Genomic DNA, 20752 nt, shown 5'->3' with positions numbered 1-20752 from the left:
CTGAGCTGGTTAGGCCGTTTTGTAGTCACACTGTGCCTACTGTCTTTCAAGGTCTCGCACTACTTCCTTGTGAGGCGCCGACTCACCTCCAATGAAGATAGCAACCGTCGTACTCCATGTCATCCATATCTCGGAACTAGATGTCCCCGATAGCTCGAACAAGGACATTCATCAGGGAACCACATTGACTTTATGGGACTACACGCTACCCACGGTAGGCAGGAAGAGACGGCGGGCCATCCTCCACCGCCTTGTACGATATGGTCACCACAAAAACGAGAGAAACAGAAAATATTTAGAAACAAGCAAGAGCTGAAGTAAAGGGGCCGTTCGCAGCGTCCTTTATCTTCCGTTCGGGGTGCCTGGCATGAGCATTTGTTTTCTGTAAGCAGAAGTACACTGGCTCCGCAGTCTAGGGGCTCACACTACCTTCATTCCTGGATTCAGGATTTTATCTTAGGAAGAAAAATTCCTTTCTTTTATTACCGTCCCTCACTTCAAAGGCGCTTCTAAATGTTGCGTCCTCTTTTAACATTTTTTGTTCTTTCCTTGCTTCATGTTCCTCAGCATGTTCGCTAGCAGTTTCCCGTCGCAAAACGGTCCTCGACCATTTAGAGCTCTTCCCGTTATACCTTCTTAGCCGAAGAGGATATTTCGACTGTTTGCGTCTCTTTTTGTTTCATTGTCAGTTTCTAATCTGTTTTTCTTTTCCTTGTCACTGATGTTGAGTTGATTTCTTTGTCGTGACACCAACAGGTGATCCTGGTGGTCAGTTCCTCAAAGTACTCAGGATTATTTTGAATATTTCTTTTAAAACAAACACATATCGAAGGCAACCACATGTGAGTTACTCAGAGTGAACTTTCTTTTGAGTCTTACATGTCGGGGTCGGTGACATGCTTTTGGTATTTTGGGAAATGTCCGACCGCATGAATCAACCGTTTTTTTCGTACCTTTAGATTCTCACTGCTGGCCCAAGGCATTAAGGAAGCGATAAGGTAAAAAATTGATTAGTTTTTTTATGAGGCTTTTTATGATGAGGCCTTTTATGGAGGCTTCGCGGACGTACAGTGTACAACAGCGTAAGGTAGCAAATTCCGCTCATTATTACCCCTTGGTAAAAAACATGCTTAAAACAATCAGTGCTAAAGGAGGAGCTGGAATAAATATAGAATCATGATTCCGTGATGTCTTGTTAAACCGAATTTTTTGAAAACGTAGATTTTTGTTGATCTTAACCTGATTACGCATAATTAGATGCAAGTATTTTAGCCTTTCGGGCTTTGTTTTGACTCCAATGCCGGAAGATCAATTTGTGAAACGGACCGGAAGGTGAGGTAAATTGTCGATATAAGGAAATGTAAACCTGGAAATTCCCTGCGCATTTTGAGCCGTTGAACAATGTTTATCGTGCATGGGTCTAAGACATGCTTCGCGTATTATATGATTGGTATAATCATTGTTTATGTGCCAGAAATATTATTCGAGGGGTTGCATGATTATTGTTCCGTCTAAGGCTCTATAGTGCCTTTCAAGCTTTCGAGCTCCCAAAATCTGTGTGAGTGTTCCCGCTAAGATCAGGGTCAATATAGGGCCTAAGTTCTTATGTTGTATTCATTTTTGGATTACATGATTATCTATGCTATAGTAACTATTCAAGCGATTTGAAAATTCAAGTTCCATGACGCAATCACAAAAGGCCTGAATATTGGCGTGACTTTAAAGGCCGATTAAGCCACCATTTAAGCGCCACCGCAAAACACTTGAGATGCTTTACGTGGAAGCTTATAAATTAGAATCTTTGAACCTTCTTAAATTCGAAAAAACCAGTTTCATAAAACACATTGCTGGGTGAGTTGGTGCATAACTTGTGAAGATGAAGGGCAACAAAGGACACTACACAGAAGAAGGAACGACGGTATATGCACTTCCACTAGACATGAAAGCCGGGAGTCTTTGTCCCCGCCGTCCCTTCTGTGCGCTGTCCTTCGTTGCGCTTAATCTTCGCAACCTATTTCGGTTTCACTTTCACACAAATGCGCGAGTGCATTCTAAGGACTGACATTAGCGCCGCGGAGCGTTGATTGCTGGGTCGTATACCACACCGCACGGTGTACTTGCGTCGGCTGACAATAGCGGGTGTCCTGCGGGCAGCATATCATGGTCGGAGACTCAGTGGTCAAATGTCTGCGACGTGAGTACAGATCCGAACATCCTGCTAGAGCATGAGTTTAATGTGCATAAGGCGATACACGGAGTGCACGTTTGCAGCGGCGTCATGTGCCTAGGCAGACGCAAAGCGAGGTGATAGTTTTGATGTCTCATTTTTAAAGATCTATAATCAATAATGTTTCTACACACTGCAGTCACCGTGCACGTAATTATTAGAAACTTAGAGGTGGCCATTGTCCGAAAATATTCACTGTGTTGCAAATTTTTAGCGCTGCCCAACTAAGAAAACCACTTCCTTTTCCTCAACTCAGTCAGCAATATTATAGGCAGCCGAGACCCAGAGAATGCTTTTTGGAGTAGGCCTTGTGCAATGCATCGTGTTTTGTACGCAATCCGGAAAGATATGAAACGAATAGCTATCCCACTCTGAGTGTTGATCTGAGGCATCTATATCTATATATCAAGCACAGCTTGCGCGCCACGCCAGGCAACACTTTTTACCCCTATTGTCATCGTGCTGCACGTGTAATACCACGACTTGAATTCTAAATTAATACGGGGGGAACCCAGAACACAATAGTGCTGCGAGAAAAAATCCCAGCAAAGAATATATGAATAACACTTCCTCACAATACAGAAGAAAACTATGTTACTCTCTGCATTGCCCCCGCTTACACATATTACTTGCTTGCTTTCGCGTCCCACATGAAAATTTCTCAAAAATTGTGAAATCTTGCCGAGACTCACGTCAAAAAAATACTTTCAGGAAAAATGTCCCATATAGCAGTATAACCATGCAGAGTGCTTGACCTAAGAATTTACACAATTTTTGAAACTAGGTTTTTTGAGTTTGGAGAGGGCTTTTTTTCGGCAATAGCATTTTCATTAATGTAGTAAATCAGAATACAGCGAAGACATGCCAACTAGCAGGCATGTTAACTAATGTTTAATAGTTTAGTTACTATTTTTTTAGGTTCCTTAATTATTGAGAGACCTGTAGCTCACCTTAATTATTATCCATCTCAGTGCTTACTATTTCGAGAACACTGTTACCCACAGCACTGTGTGCCGACAAATTTTGGCTCTTTTGACGAGTTGTGGGCACTGGAGAGAATGCTCTGCTTGCAAACTTCTTGAAAGCGCATGTATTTTGGCTCAATGTATTCAAAATTTGCTGGCCCACAGCTTCGAGGGAAGCCACACTTTCAAATTTTAGAATAACCTTAACGGTGCCACACGCATCATTCTTAACTGCTGGATTTACTTCCATTGTCAATTTCAGCATTCTTCCATGGCTTATTCTTGGCTGCTTAATTTTTAGCGTTACTTGTTTGAAGCTCTTTATTTCTTGGGTTTCATTTGCCCTCTAACATTTTGGCTTGCACTTTAGACATCTACGAACAGTTCAACTTGATCTTGCCGAAAACAAGAATGCTCACGTAGATGATATTTGATCAGCTAGAGCAATCTGCACCTTGTAATGATTTTGTATCAACTATTCATATCCCTCAATCCTCTGAATTCTACACCAACCTTAAATAAAGGAAGAAGCCCTATCTCATTCACACCAATTCTTGCTGTGTGCCTCAACACATACACAGGTTGAGGGTGACAGTCTCAGTGGCATTACGGAGTTACACTATTTTCAATGCCTTCATGTATGCGCAAAGCTCGTGCAGTAATAAAAACACTGATAAAAACATAATTCAACCTGCGAAGGCTTGTCTACATGGCAACTGATTTCAGTTCACACCACCCTCGAATGGAGTAAAAACGTCACAATGTAACAACACTAAAGCATTTCGAGCTTACAAACATTATATCGGTCAATTCTCTGTTCCAACAAAGAACGAGCACTCCGGTGCATGGCCCCTGGCGCAGGCATCATTACCGATCTTCAGAATAGGGTCACATTCATTTTAATTTCCGAGGCTGCTTTCATTATTCGAGTGTGCAACGTAAAACATAACATTAAGCGGAGGAGTTGTTTCCGCACTAGAGTTTTAATATGAAGTTTAAGTTTCTGCTTGTGGGCCTGTTTGCATGACCAAGGGAGGCAGTCGGAAATGAGGACGAATAACTCAAAAGTCAGACAGGAGTGAAACGATCTATAATGTGCCGTAAACAAGCACGTTTTGCTATTCTTCATCCATTATTGTTGTCCATCGATAGTCTTTCTCTTGAGCTGCACTGTTACGCGTTTAAGTGACGGCCCAACATCCTCAGAATAGGCATCGAGTGAAACCAGCTTTCCGAATCATTTTTGTAGCAATAGCTACGTTACGGAAGCATTTCGAGCCTTCAGCGTAGCGGCGCCGCCACCTTGTTGCTGCACCGCCACCCTGTGGCTGCACCGCACCCCGTGGCTGCGGCGCCGCGCTCTCACTTGGTTGGTCACGTGGTGCGAGCAGCTGCCGACGGCGCATCGACGTGGGCGATAACGTGGTTCGTCACCTGGTTGGTCACGTGGCCAGCAACGTGTTGCAGAGTAGCTGCTGCAGTCGGCGGCGCGGCGCACCGCCGAAACACAGCTGCCACAGCTGTGCGCATGCACCGTGTTAAGTGGGACGAAGATGAAGGAACGCCCAGCAAAACGGAGCGGCGAAAGACGGGCTTTGCAATTCAACTGAGCCAGTTTCATTCGGCCTGCTGTAGCTATCGGGTACCTCTCCAGGTTTAACCAGAGCTCAAACCACCGCCAATTTTTATGCTATCAAAGAGGCTATTCGCATCATGGTCGCTTAATAATTTAGCATTTTATGTTATCTTTACTCAGTTTCTTATATATGCTGATGATAACGAAATCAATAAAAATCCTAATACAGGATAAAATATCAGGGTAGCTCCTTGCCGTGCCAAGCTCCAGCAGCAGCCAAGGATGGTATTTAGACGGAGCTGACGTTTCACCCGCCCCTTCCAGGTGCCCCACCGTCACTGCCAAGGAGTAATGAGCACCCCAGGAAGTGCAGCTCCTTGTCCTTAACACAGCCACCACCAGCATGCTGAACACGCTGTCCACGGTTAGAACCACGTGGGGTCCTCTCAGCAGCCTCTCCCGGGGCCCAAGCACGCCACGGAGTGCCGCCAGGTTGTCTGAAGGGATCCTTCCGACTGGCAGACCCGCCCGAAGACAGCTTGTTCCCATGGCCGATATGAAGGGCTAGGAAAAAATGCGTTCGCAACAGCGCCATTTAGTTAGGAAGCGTTTGTTTTGTAATACCAAACGGAAAACCAGTTTTTTACGAAGTCTTAAGTTTTCCGAGGACTTCTTTAGCATTATTAGTGGCAATTCAGACAGGATTATTTTATTTTTGTCCATTTCTCTTTACTATCTATTTAAACGTGGTAAGCAACATCTGAGTCCTTACACTGTTAAAGCAGCAAAGAAAAGGGACGAAAAATGCGTACTAGCAGCGGATAAAGTTCAGCGGAGAATCACACTTTATTGCGCGTTGGTCGTTACGAGCACAGAATGCAGAAGCGAAAAATGAAGAAGAGAATTAACGTGCAAAAGGAACTCAATAAATAAATACAATGACTTTGCGAGTATCTCGAAGAAAGGTGTATCACAAGACAGTAAAGATCACATTGCGGTTGCTACCGCATTTGATATGCTATACCGCGGCTTAAATGTAAAGAAATGATTTAAACTTAAAAGATCCCTGTAATTTCAGAACGTTAATATTATGTACAGTTTTCTTAATCTGCAGAGGCTAATGAAAGCCATAATAAAAGGTGTCTCAAAAGTTCCCAGATCAAACCTGCCTGCTTTAACTGAGTGGTCAAGAATCCTTGCGTCGGCACATTTCGTGTTGCAATTTATTGTTTTCTGCAAGATATTTGATGAAATTGAGGAAACATTTTCAAGAGCACACTTTGCACTAGGAACTTTAGCAGACATAGTGATACTCTGGGATCCAATGCTGCCCAAGGTTAACATCAACGTGTCCGATTTTCTGCCCTGCCTTGCGGATAACGTAGCAAAAAGCAAGTGGCGCCGCCCTCGCTTCCAGACACAACTTTAGCCTAGAATATTAAAAATAGGGCATACGTGTAAGCTTTTCAGCGCTTCGGCTCTTTTGGCGAGACCCTGATATTGCCAGTCGCTACGATTGCTGCACCGCACAGGATCTTAACATATTTCCCCTCCAATTTACATTATTTCCCTGCAATCCAGACAGCCCATGGGATGCACCTATTTATTCGCCTTAGAACTCGCTGTGACGTTTTCAAATTACGGCTACATAGCAGTACTTAGTAAACATCTTGCAAGTCCTCCCAGGTGTCAAAAAATGGTCTGCATTCTATAGTAGATATCCGAGGCGAGTTGTGATTCATGTTTTGTACGCATAAGCTCACAAATGGCCTGCTACGGATGCGTGGCATTAAATCAGCAAATGTTTCGCGAAAATAGTATTACGTCCGATAACTCGCGAGTGATCTACACGAACATCTTTCATGCTTCATACATAGGCCGCGTACTCGGCGCTCTATCAACAGTTGTGGCAGTGGCCCAGTTACAGCTTCATACCACATGCCAGGAGCGATATTTGGTTGTTTAAGGTAAGTGGGAGCATTCTGTGCTTCCTTACGTGCTAGTTTTTCTAATGAGTATTTAAGTGTGATGAAAGATTTTGTACAAGTACACAGTCAACATTGTTTTCTATGCTCCCTTGCACTTGTATTTGTATACATCAAAAAAAGAAAGAAAAGCGAAGGAAATGTACTGTCTGGCCGGAATCAAACGCGAATATCACATCTGAGCAAAGCAAACGGTTTGCCCTTTTGTATTTGAATGCTGTTTACAAGGGGTGTTATTCATATTTGTGGGTGAAGGTTGTACCAAAGTATACATTCATGCACCCGTTGGAAAGAGCATATCGCGGCAAAGTAGTGAAGCATGGCATAAGCATGTTCGCCTTTCATTCAGAACGGACTGCACACATAAAGTACTATTTGTCCTTTCGGTTGTAGATTATTTCATTTGTAGAAAGACTGAATCAATAGAAGACGTCTCTCTGAACTCTCAGGAAGGCGCGTTCTTGCTCCTGAGTCTACACAGCATGTTGTATAGGCTCGCATGGCTGCGCGCCACGCAGACATTTAGGCCCGCCAGGGCCGGCAGTATTTCCGCCAGTCGGCGTCTAGATGCGCTACGACACAGATACTATAGCGGCTCGATCGAATGGAACCACTGTTGTATTTACAGATTTTTTTTTCAGGTTCACCAATTGAAGTGGACCTCTATCCGTCCTTAAAAATTCTTGCCATGTTTTCTGCCGTGAAATATTTATTGCAGTTATATTTGAATGATTTAGGAGCGAGAATGGGTAATCTCCCTGAGTGCCGACACAGCACAGGACCGCATGACGGAAAGGAGTTTCAAACCTGAGAAATCTATACTGATAAAACACGGAGAGAAATATTCCTAAATGCACCACCGCAAGGATAAACGAAATTCCAATCAGGCTAATTAATGAACTTCGTGTAAGCAGAAAGGATGCGTGGCTGAAAATTATTTAAGGAGGAGGAAGGAAAACATTGTAAATAAAAGACTTTCTTGAGTTTCTTGAGATTATGGTTTGGGTCCTTATTCCACGGATCCACTCTCGTTAGCTTTCCTATGCACCTGTCGAATGAGGTCCAGTCAGTTCTTCAGGTAATTGCTGGTAAACAGTCTCTACCACCGCTCAAAAGACGTGTTTTCATTCTCTTGATTCCTTGTTTTGGCCCCATATATTCACTAACTGTGGAAGAGTGTAGGGCGGGCCTAGCATTGTTAGATGTATGAAATGCAGACTATGGAGATTATTTTCAGGAAGGCAAAATACACAGGCTTGTTTGCCGCCCTGAAAACAGCCATTTCAGGGGTTGCTTAAGACTCGCCTTTAAGAATAGAAAGCGATAGCTTATCGGGTCCCGTTCGCATCGCCTACTCAACACTCGCATAAAAGCTTATATCACAATTAGCATACTCAAACACTCACGTACGCATTAGTACATGCGTTTAAGACAGTTCACCAAGTTAAAGACCACAACGCACTCACTAGCTCCGCGTATATTCAGCTTGAACCAACGAGCCTTCGTAGCCAATGCGTAGTCCGCACGCATCTAGAAGTCCGAAAGCCTTGGCTTCGATTCCCACCAAAACTCAACGTAACCCGATTTTTCTTTTCAGCCCAATTACTTTCCTTTGGTTACAGAAACTTCCCTGAGAAATTTTGCGTCAATTCGAATATGCTTTGGTTTGTTCGTGAATTTTATTCTTTGTTTCCATCGAAATTTTTCGCCACGGTAAACAATCCCAGCTTTAATACAACTCAAGACCCTTCACGCTGCCACGTTAAAAAGTTTAAGCCAGACAGCTAGCGACAAAGCAGAAGAAATGCGCCAACAGTCGAGGTACACAGAGGACTAAGGCTAGGCTGAAAACAACCACAGCTGTTGTTCATGATTTATGAACAAATAAGCAAAGAGGGTTACAAGAAATTAATTTAGGCTATAAGCTCTCGTACAAATTAGGCGGAACGGTCGCAGACATAACACGCAGCCGCGTGTTATGTGCGGACGGTATTGTACTGTTAGCTAATAACCGGAAAGGCCTACAGAGTCTGGTTAATACTTCAGGAGATGTTCTATGCTTCAGGTTTAGCGCTACTGAGGCAGGTTTGAGGATATTCAACGATCCCACAGATCAGATGCTTACATTACATGGCTATAAGATCTCCTGGTATGCGAATAAGAGTTGCGGAAAAGGACTAGTTAGCAAACCAGTGCGCATGCAGGACACTAGTCAGAGACATAGACGTATAAATCACAGGTAAATACGCACAGGGCAAAAACTGGATTAATTCGATATAAAAAAGGAGACTAGACCTTTAGAAAAAATTTTAATGGCAGATCCGGAGGGAATCGTATATGACAAAAGAAGAGGCAGCGCTCTACTCTTTGAAGCAAGAACCTATCATGATATTCTTTTTGCCCATAGCTCTCTTTAGGAGGACAGTTGCATCCGTACTTTGCTGTCGGCGAACTAATGGCTGCACCCAACAGGACCATTTGCTGCGCACTAACGGATAACACCCTATGCGTTCAGTCTTAAGAAGTAATGGCTGTGGCCACTGCGTTGGTCCTCGAAAGGATGCACGCCTTACCGCTTTTCATACGTTTTCTGTTCGAGCATAGCAGCGGCAGTAAGGGTGGCAAAACGCACCGCAGAGCATGTGCTGAAAATCCGCTTCCAACCGACTCTGCATGTGGTCCGCATATTAATGAAAGGTGATGCATTGTACGACTCAGACGCTGATTGGCAACTCATTACGTGATTTAAACCCTGAATGTTACGACTGCAGCCAAGACTCGCGGTGTTCTGTGGCACTGGTTTCGAAATGAGATCCGCTGCTTTTAGGCTTTCTAGACAACAGCAGCCACTCTATTTAGTACTGTCAGAGATTCAACGCAAACCTGAAACTAGCATCCGGTGTAAGAGGGTAGTGCGGAACGATGAGAGAACAGCGAACAAAATGAGCACTTTTTGTAGCGATAGCTGCATTACGGAACCTTTCGAGCCTTTAGTGCGGCGGCACCGCCACGTGGTCACATGGCTGGTTACGTGGTGCGGAGCAGCTGCTGGCGGTGCCGCGCTGTGGGTGGTCACGTGGTTCGGCACGATGTTGGTCACGTGACCAACCATGTTACCAGCCAAGTGGTTGGTCACGTAATGTGGAACAGCTGCCGCTGCCGGCTGCGCGGCGCGTCGGCAAAACCGAGCTGCAACTTGTGTGCGCATGGGCCGTGTCAAGTGGGACGAAGATGAAGGAACGCCCAGCCAAACGGAGCGGCGAAAGACTGACTTTGCAATTCAGCTGAGCAAGTTCTACTCGGCCAACTGTAGCTATCGCGTCAATCTAGGTTAAACCACAGCTAAACCACCACCAATTTTTTTTTCGGATCCCACACTCACAAGGAACTAGGCAGCAGCAGCAGCAGCAGCAGCAGCAGCAGCAGCAGCAGCTCGCTCTCACTACGCTTGTCCGAGTTATCATTCAGCTGGAGGCAGCTGGCACGCCTGTGTTTGCAGCTGATAGGCCAGTCCTGTTTGAAACCTTGCTGCCGTGCTGATCGCAACCAGGTGTGGTTCAGGCGAGGGTTCTCTGCTCCAGGCTCCGGTCAGCGGCTGAGAGTCGTAGGCGTTGACCAACAACGTGATGAACCACGTGGCCAGCCACGGCGCCGCGCCGCCGGCACCTCCTCCGCACCACGTGACCACGTGGTGGAGGCGGCGCCGCCATGCCGTGGCTGCGCATTCTAGAGCCCCTCAGTAGACAAAAGGTCAGGACATCTGCTCCCTACTCTTCCTAGGCCGGCGCTCTTTCTCTCGGCTCCTTCCGTGCGCCGACGGAGGCGGCACCTAAGCAGGGGTATGCTAGCAGACCCCCCCAACGTAGCTTTTTGGTGCGCAGTATACCACGCGCCCGAATGAATTTTGTGTTGCGTTTTTCGCCTTGGCTTCGGTCGAAATGACATGACGACATTGAAGATCGAAGAATTAAATACTGAAATAACTGCCGCTACCAACGCTTCGCTTCTTTATCGAAGGGTTTTGTTCTGCGATCGCTTTGATTGCGGAGCATACGTTGGAAGTGGCCTGCGCGAGTGAGTTCGCGGCACTATAGTGAATATACTAAGCGCGTTGTGTTCCTAACGTCGCGCTTTGGCGCGCAGTGGACCGGGCGCCCAAATGAATTTTTTGTTGAATTTTCTTCCTCATTCCGCCGCATGGCATGGGAGATACAATTACTTACCTAAATAGCTGCCCCTACCGACGTTGCACTGATTTGTCTGAACTTTTATTACTGCGATCGCTTTTATCGCGGTGTTGGCTTTGGAAGTGGAGTGAATGAGTGAGCTCGCGGCACTATAGTGAATATCTCAGAGTAGTGATTTTCAGCCGGCGTCTTTTGCCCAATCTTATTAAGAAAGAGGAAGTTGACCGACATGCGACTAGATGTGCGGCCTAGGTTTTATTTGAATGGATGGCGGTTTAATGCTCCTATCATATATTCTCTCAAAGACGTGTTCCCTCGTGCAACGGGCTATACTATACAGTGTGTAGATGATTACTCGTCTCAATTTTATTTTTTTACTGCATGAAAGCTTGCAGATTATTTTGGAGTTAATATACCTCGGACACCTTGCAGGCTACCGTTAAAAATATCCGACTGACAGTAGCCACGTAATGTTTGTTTGTAAATAGGCGTATACGATGCCCTAGAGTTGCGCAGAGTAACACAGTTGAGATCAGAGCTTTGATGTAGGGTTAATAGTTTGGGTTGATTAACAGCAAACAAAAAAGACATTTAAACGCTGTATCATGAACAGCTACAGCACCGCATGAGTCATTCGAATGCTGCTTGTTTAGGTGATTATCACCTTGGGTCAGCAAATGCAATAATGGCTTGTAAGAAAACATTGCCTTCCCTCTTGTAAGCTCCATGCCTAACGCGCAGTAGCCTGGACTGCCGCAGTTAATTAACCGCTTTCGGTTGAAGTAGCGTGTAAAAGAGAAAAAACTAAAATGCCGTGAAATCAAAACTCGAATTTACTCAGTTTTCCCTGAAGCAAACAAGTTGGTTCGTTTACGAAGTTGCTTGAAGTGAAAATTGAAAAAAAAAACAAGGAGAAAATGGGAGTAAATAGAATGGGGTAAGTCTCCAATATTACTGCTGAAAAATTGTCAATGCCTTGAAACCAAACTTTATAACCTCACCAACTTTGAGCAACTATCCTTTCGGACAGTTATGAGAAATATGTTCTTGCAAGGTTTGTTATGGTAAGAAGCAAACAATTGATTACAAAGTAGTGCGTCGTGTGCTGTTAGGTTCCGAGCCTTCCCATTCCTGGTGGTGCGCCACTTTCGAGGCACAAAAAGGCTTGGGTTCTTCATGCAGCCTTAATTTCCTTATAATGTAATTCCGAAGGACATGGCTCTCAAACTGCTCTTCGGTGAAGTGATCCAGAGACGAATAAAGTAAGATTTTGTATGACACAACCTTATGAGGAACAATACAAAGCACGAAATCTATATAGAGAGCGCGATCTTCCATAACATGAAAAACATGCACAAGTGTTAACACTGTAGCAGGCCACACAAAAGGCCGTTGCCAAAGTCGGACGTTGGAAATCCTCAGGATCAATGCGCGCACACCTGCGTTGGTGATTCATTTGACAACATCTATCCCCGTTACAAAGTTCCACGCAGCGTGACTTTTGCGCGAATTCTCGGCAGTGACGACGGCCTTGAATCGAAAATGTCTACAACTATGTTTAACGGAGGTCCCCGATTGCATTCTCAATCATGATCCTCGTGGATATCGAGTATTCAAGCGATAGTTGCGCTACTGTGCAAAGTAACGGCCGATTTTTGTATGAACCCAGCCTGACAAATACGCTGAGCAATGCGTGCAACATGAAAGCTAGACCTGAATCACGAGCAGCATGAACAGCGGAGGCTTTAACCGCGATAACCACCCCCTTGGCGTCGAGTTCATGAGCGACGGAGTCCAACTGCAACAAAACATATACGTCCAGTGATGCGCCCAACATGAAAGATAGACCTGTACTGCGAGTCTCATGAAGAGCATAGCCTCAAACAGCGAAAACCTTCCGTTCATTCTCGAACACCTAAGCGAAGGACTCCATCAGTAACGACACAAGTACGGCAAGCAATGCGCGCAACATCAAAGCTAGACCTATATTGCGAGCATCATATACAGCGAGTATCAAACAGCGACAAGCGCCTCTTTTGTTTGGGACTCGTAAACGAAGCAGTATAACTGCGACAGAAATTCCTGCAGCAATGGAAGCTAGACCTCCAACGCGAGCAACGTATACATGGGGGCTAAAACAATATTAAGCGTAACTTTTGAGTAGAGCCTGTGAACGAGTCTGACTGCAACTACGCCGACATGCCACGAAATACGCACATCATCAAAGCTGTACCTGCAGAGGTAGCTTGGTGGGCATAAGACAACAAGAAGCACCACCTTCGTAGCCTACGAGCGAACACGTCCATCTACAACCATGCCAAACTGCATTTACTGCGAAGAGAGACTGCAGTCGCTCGCGCTTCGCACCAAATCCACGGGAAAAAAAAACACGATTTATAACTGAAGAACGGCCACTCACCTCACAACGTCCTGGATCCAACACATTGTCAATGTTTTCCAGGCCGATCTTACGAAGTCAATCCTTTCGTCGAGAGCATTGCTTTTTCCGGACGGAATTACAAACATCTTTTCCCACTGCCTCCTCGCTTGTTGCATTCAAACACACTAAAGAAGCTCGACATCGCCGCAACGCGTAGACGACGTTAAAGATGGAAAAACACTTCCACAAAAACTGTTGCACGGAAGGAAAACGAAGCACAACTCCTCCCCCGACAATGGCGACGGCATCCCCCGACAATGGCGACGTGACCACGGCATCTCGGCGAATGGGAGGCTCAATTATCCTGCGGAGAGCTAGAAGAGGAAGGAAGCCGGCGAGTGCAAAGCTTTGATTTACTTTTGCTTCATTGTGGGGCTTTAGCACCGCCACCGCCACGGCGCTGCCACGCTGAAGGCTCGAAATGTTACCGTAATGTAGCTCTCGCTACAAAAGGACCCCGCAGGTGGTATGTTTCCAGAATAAATTTAAATTGCTGAAAGGAACATGCTTTATGCTTAGCAAAGTTAAAATAAATACTCTATGTTGAGCCATAGAGCGGTGAACAATATGTCGGTGGTTTCACCCATCTGGGGCCTAACACTTTGAAGCATCCAGTATACAATGCACGAGAACTGAAGTTGCGCTAGTTGGTATAGATCCATCTTGAAAAAATCGTAGGAGCACGAAAAAAACGGGGACGAAATAAAACCACAAACGCCGACAGCCCACTGCCCGTCCTTATTGCCTCCCAGAGCTCAATTTATTTTCGCTAGAGGGCACAAGTAGCCAGCCCAATAAATGATTTGCAGCCAGGGCATTCGATTATTTGTCCATCTGCTTGACACCCCACCACGGGATGATATATGTGAGGCTGCCTAATCTATTTTTTTCTTTATTTTTCTCACAGTGCTTAAGAGGAGGCCAAGGCTAAAGTCTAAGAGCCTGACGAGGCCTTGGCCCCTTGTAAATGCGATTGCATCGATGAACAAATCTCGCAAATACACTTGGGTCAGTACAACGATCGCGATAAAAAAATACAAGTTTTCTAAAGGCAGAAAAAAAATAATGTACCACCCTGTACATCAGTCCGAAACAATTCAATCATGCAGTACAAAACAAGACTTCTGGTTACGCTCGCAAGTCGGCCCAAAAAGCAAAGGCAACATTATGCATCAAATGCGAAACCCGCAATAAAACGTCAGAACCATATACACCATGAAAGGGGAAAAAAACAGAATCTCAAAATATTGTGGTTTCGGAACAATGTAAAGCGCATTACATGTGCAGTGGCAATATAACTCATGTACCCACTTCAAAGAAATCTAGACTATGGTTATTCAATCGTTAAAGCAAGTCATTTAGCCGTGTATGAAATTCCGGAGTTAACCAAGAAGCTTCTACATTCACTTTTAAAAATAGCAAAGGATTTGTTAAAGTTGACGTCTATTTCATAGCGGTTCAACAGTTTAGTGGACTGATAAGTTATCGTTTGCCTACCGTATTTGGTTCGTATCTTTGGCGCTCTCTTTTTAAGATCACGGATCGGGTATGTGCTCATATGTTCTATCGGAGGGACGTGCAGTTTATTTCGGTAGATCCATTGCAGCAATTTGAAGTAATAGATCTGGTTTGCTTTTATCATGCTGTATTTAATGAAAAGAGGCCTGGTTCGCAGGTTACGTCTAATGCCTCACACAAGCGTAATATCTTTTTTTGAGCAACAATTAACTTAATATAGTTATAGATTGTGGCGGTCCCCCAAACTAATAATCCATTACTCAATCTGGAGTAAAAAAGGGAGTAATATAGAATCTGTTTTAAGGGTGTAGGTATAGGTTCCGGATTTTGTAGATGCTGCCAGTTATTTGCGCCAGTTCAGTTGTTAATTTATTAACGCGCGTGGTCCATGAAAGCTCTTCACTGAACCATATGCCCAAAAATTTTTGTTCTTATACCTGCTCTATCAAATTTCCGTCATAGGTTACATTTATTGTTGCGTAGTCTCGCCTATTTATGGGCTAGAAAACTATGTACTTTGTTTTACTTGTGCTTAACCTCAATTGGTTGTTTGATAGCCAATGTGATAATTTACCTAGGTATTCATTAGCAGCCTTTTCCAAGCTTTCTTTGCTTGCTCCTGCGAAAACGACATTCGTATCATCCGCATATAAAACTATATCAGAAAAGCCATTTATTGAAGTAATATCATTTATGTATACTAAGAATAAAAGCGGACCCAAGATGGATCCCTGGGGCACACCGTATAGAATTCGCATTTTAGTGGATGATACGCCATTCACGTCAACATAGTGGAAGCGTTCACTTAGATAATTTCTTAATAAATTCAATGGTACTCCTTGTGCGCCGTACATCTGAAGCTTTTTAAACAGAATTTCGTGCTGTACCGTATCGAAAGCTTTTCTTAAGTCAAAAAAGAATCCTAGGGTCAAAATTTTGTTTTCAATATTTTCTACAATCTTTTCTTTAATATGAATAAATGCCATTTCTGTTGATTTTTTTCTTTTGAAACCCATACTGAGCAGAGGTCATAATCTCATGCTTTTCAAAAAAAGACACGAGTCGGTCACTTATAACACCTTCATATATTTTTTAAAAAACCGGCAGGACTGAAATCTGGCGATAGTTATTAATGTCTAGTACTTTACCACCTTTATATACGGGTGTGACTAGCAATTTTCAGTTCTTCAGGATACTCTCTAGTCTCAAGCATTGTATTAAAATATGTGCCAGTATTAGACTAATAATGGATGCGATGCATTTCAGCGGCAAGGCTTTTATTCCGTCGTCATCAGCTTCGGCACATTTCCTTAGCTGCATGATTTTTCTCTCAATTTCAGCAGGAGTAGATGGCAAAAGCATGATCGATTCTGGCAGGCTATGTCCTTCCAGGTTATCTGCGCACGTGTTTTGCCCATCATAGTGGCCAATATTAAAAAAGTGACGATTCATTTTATCTGCCAGTTCCTGTCCATCGACATGCTTGTTGCCGCTCAGTATTTCTTGCACACCATCTCGTGTCTTCTTTCTGCTCATAAGGTGGTTAACCACGTCCCACATTTTTTTTTCTGGTCTCCATTCATCTGAGTAAACTTTTGCTGATAGAAACCGGGTTTTGCGTTTTTCAAGTCCAAATTCAGTCTATTCCTGAACTTTTTATACTCAACAAGCAGAGTAGAATCAGGATTCTTTATGAAAGCATAGTACATTTTATCCCTTTCTTTTATTATTTTATATAGATCTTTTGTTACCCAAGGTTTTATTATTATTCTGTTTATGTCTTACTTTCTGGCAGATGAAAAGCTGCGTTATAGCGCAAAAGATACTGAAGAAGAACCTTTTTATACGCTCATTTTGGGTTGGTGTCTTTAAATATGGGACCCCAGTCTGCTTGCTCTAGAAGAGAACGGAAGTCTTGCAACGTGTTTTGGTTCATTGTACGAACAAGTAACCTGTTACGCTTCCCTTTGCCATAGTTTTTCTCCGCGACAGAGACCAAGCAAAACATTGGCATGTGGTCACTGATATTGCTTGTTATCACACCAGCAGACAGATTATCGACTTCAATGTTCGTGACGCAGAAATCCACCTGACTGTATTTGAAGTAATTCGTGTTGGTAGCGTTATCATATTTTTGCATGCATGCTCATGAACAATATCTAGAAATTTCTTTCCGCATTGCTCATCAGATAGTGTATCAATGTTCACATCCCCGAGAATAACAAAAGAGGCACCTAGATTCACAAGTGATTCCAGGGCGTATTCGAAAAAATTTATAAATTCGGCTAATGCCGGATGGCAGCCTGTACACTGCACCGATCACCACATTAGATATCTTAACAAAAGGCTTTCGATGTTTTCGTTCATCTTCGTTAGATGATCAAAAATTACATCTGGATAACAACTTTTAGGTATATCGCTATGCCGCCGCCTCTCTTATTTTCTCTACTAATGGTTACCCTCTTATAACCCTGAATTTGTGGCGGCACATCGGCGTTCGTCAACCATGTCTCAGTAAGGACTATTACATGCAATTTTACCGTATGTAAAATCTCCGTCATGCTATCACTTCTTATTTAAGTGCAAAAATTTTATCAAATTCTCTGTAGTGTTTTCTAGACTTCATTTTTGTGAGGCCCATTAAGTTTGAAGGTAAATACAATGCTTCCCCGGCCTGCGGTGCATCAGGTGCCACAGAAGAGGGCTTGCAGTAAACCCTGAGACAAGACCAAGCAAGCAGTTATACGTAATCGCGTACGTGTCGCCGCGAAAGCGTCAGAGGACCTCATGAAACCAGGCAGCATCGCAAATCGCCTCCAGAGTGATTAAAGTTCAGCAACGAAAAGCAGTCACCAGGACATGATAAGCCGTTGTAGATTAAAAACTTGAGATGGTCTGGGACGGAATCATAATGGCGCACTAGTTTGTCGCTGAAGACAACCACTTGGTTATCTGTAGACTGTAGTTTCTAAGTGATCGTCAGCTACGTAAACCATGAAGGATGTATTATGATGAATAAATTGCCTGGAAAAGCAGCCAATGCACTTGCATTTATAAAAATGAGAACAAGCTATATTTACATGACAGCCAGTAGAGTCGCTCCACACGGCAAAGCCAGGCATGTCTCTATTTGCGCTTCTCAACTTTTGATTATTTGCTCGTTTCTTTTTGATCAACACCGATTTTAGAAATAAACTTCTTTTTTAGCTTTTGTCATAATACCCGGCCACCAACCTTTTATGCTGCCACTTTTTTGATACCAATGTAGTATCTCATTCTACAACCTCTACTCCAGTACGTCAGTTTTTATATTAATTACTCGTACATCAACTTCCTTTGCCTAGAAACAAGACTAGGGAAGCTATGCGTCCCTTTTGAGTGCGCAGGGGTGCCTTATATAACTAAAACCAATCCGGTATTTCTTTTATGAGAAACAATATTCGCTATAAAATTTAATGAATAAAAGTAAAAATTAAAACCTAAACTACAGCTCCCAATTGTAACTGAGATTATTGTCATAATCATGATCATCAGCCAGCGCGCCAAATAGATATGCCCTCTACCACATAACATAAGCTTAGAGCATGTCAGCTTATATTCCCTACTTCGCGATTATATTCTGGTACCCGTCTTCAGGCGAAAGAGGCACTCCAGCTCGGTTTAATGCTTTCTCTAAAGCCCCGTTAAGATGGAAAAACTGTACGATGCGTGAGTTAAGCTCAATCATGTATATTTATCTTTTCCCCTTTGCCCAACCAGTCAGCGCGGCGATGTTTCCTTTGATTGGAGACTTTCTTTCTCAAGATACAACGTTGGCTAGAGGTCATCCCATCCAAGTTTTTTTTATATGGCAAAGCGCATACCTCGTTTTCGCATATTTATAGATAATAATGGATAACCTTTTTTTTATCTAAGTGCGTAAATAATTGTTTGCGAGCATTCCGCATTAAAGAACCCGTAAACATTTACGCTCCATTACGGAAGGCGCTGCTATGTTGCGCCTCTTCCCAGAAAGAAAAAAATAGCCCACCCACATCCAGCAATACTGGACAAAGGCATATTTCAACGGCAAACAGTTTATGAACGCAGTTTTTCATATGTGTAAGATATCACTATAATAATCAAAATATCCGCAGAAGTCCGAGCGCCAGACGTGCATTTTTTTGTTTGCTATCAACGTTTTTGGTATCGCCAAAATCGTTCCCGATTATTTTTTTATGGCAGTCTCAATTGCACATTACTGGCGAGGAAAAAACGTCAATAGAAACATATTACTACGCACTGAAAGAAAGGACCATTGCCTTATATACTTCCATAACAATACCTTACTATCTTCAACTATTCGAAATTTTGTAAAAGAAAGCTGCACTTGGTCTCATTTGTGTGCCAAAAAATATTAATTGAAAGACTGGAGCAGTGCTTTCTAGTGATGTTGACTATCTTAGAGCAGGCGCCCATAGATTGCTTACCCGTGTTCCTTCCACACAAGCCGCGCACTCCTTGGTCTTCCATTTGGATGTTAACCATGTGGTCACTGCGTAGCGCGAGACGTTGCGTGCCACCCCTGACAGCGGCAGCAAGAACACCGTGCAGCTGCTGCTGGTCCACGAAAGGGCCGACCGCCGAAACTATCCCGTCAGGATCACGCCGAGACACGTCAGGTGCCTGCGGCTCAAGCCCGCCTGGACGCAACTCCTCTTCCCGCCGCGGATGGCAGGATAAGATCCGAATCCCGAGCACCATGACCATGTCTTGCAGTCACGGCCTGCAAAGAGGACGCAGCATGAGGCCTGTGTTATTGCCAGAAGACCAAAAACCAGGCTCGGTGTGGGCCCCTGCCTTATACGGCTGCTGGTGATGGCGGCAGAAAGAGAACGCCGGCGCCAGGCAATTAGGGACAGCAGCGAACGCTTGGGCCACTGTGTTCGTGCTCCTCTGCCCCGGTAGGCTTAGCGCTCGAGAGATGGCGTCGCGCAGGAAAGGTCGAAGGCAGGATGGTTCTCACCACGTCCAGGGCTAGCCAGACGTACGGTATGCACTGCGGGGTAGGGCGAGACTGTGATGCGCAAAAGGCAATGCTTCGTTTGGATGATGAGGGTCGTTCTGTGGCGACGGAGCCAGCAAAAGCGCAGGTGCACGCAGCAGGCTGAAGACGTAGCGCGAGCTGGTCGTGCCAGCGTTCAGCACGCGCTACTTCTTCGTAGTCATGGGTGCGATTTATCCCGCCACCGCTCATTTTGCCACAAGGTAGTCAAAGCGTGGCGATTAGATATGGGCTAAAGTGGAAGGGCCTCCTGTAGGCTGCCAAGTAAAACAGTCGCAGGGCGTAAATAATCTATCAATCTCGGGTAAAAGAAAAAACTAAAGGGATTGAATGCAGCATAAGGTGCTCGACAAAGTCACTGCGTTTTCTTTTCACTAAAACTTTTGCTATACCGCGCGATTTTTTATGCTTTCTAGATCTTCTTTAAAAAATGCGACAGTTACGTTGGCGTGGCTTTAGCATCAGATTCGTATAAAAAAGCGCATTGTCTACAAGATTGTGCTATATAAGGAGACGATTACTTAATTAACTAATCACTTCTTATTTTTTTCCTCTAGGGCGAAAAATTATATGGCAAAACAGAAAGCCGCCAGCATTGAAGGTGAACCCTCAAATAAAATCCTGCGAATCGGCATTGTGGTTCGAAGTATTGACAATCAATAATAATAATATTAATTGGTTTTTTGGGGGAAAGGAAATGGCGCAGTATCTGTCTCATATCGTTGGACACCTGAACCGCGCCGTAAGGGAAGGGATAAAGCAGGGAGTGAAAGAAGAAAGGAAGAGGTGCCGTAGTGGAGGGCTCTGGAA

General features: G+C 44.1%; 1 protein-coding gene across 1 annotated transcript; it reads right to left on the bottom strand.

Annotated features, from left to right (window-relative positions):
- Positions 1-5075: 5075 nt before the first annotated feature.
- Positions 5076-19647, bottom strand: LOC144122607 (uncharacterized). Its single transcript, XM_077655808.1, has 2 exons — positions 19368-19647; positions 5076-5332 (listed from the first exon to the last, which is right to left on the bottom strand). Exons 1-2 carry the CDS (start codon positions 19645-19647, stop codon positions 5076-5078), a joined length of 537 nt encoding a protein of 178 aa, XP_077511934.1.
- Between the last annotated feature and the right edge of the window lie 1105 nt (positions 19648-20752).

The sequence above is a fragment of the Amblyomma americanum genome, chromosome 1 (assembly GCF_052857255.1).
Source record: "Amblyomma americanum isolate KBUSLIRL-KWMA chromosome 1, ASM5285725v1, whole genome shotgun sequence".
In the NCBI taxonomy this organism is placed as follows: Eukaryota; Metazoa; Arthropoda; class Arachnida; order Ixodida; family Ixodidae; genus Amblyomma; species Amblyomma americanum.
This window is presented reverse-complemented; position numbering and strand designations above follow the sequence as displayed.

Coding starts and splice junctions, on each gene's coding strand:
- LOC144122607 (XM_077655808.1), bottom strand. CDS start 19,647: ATGGTCATGGTGCTCGGGATTCGGATCTTATCCTGCCATCCGCGGCGG. Junction 5,333..19,367: donor CTTGTGTGGAAGGAACACGG/GTAAGCAATCTA, acceptor ATTTTTTCCTAG/CCCTTCATATCGGCCATGGG.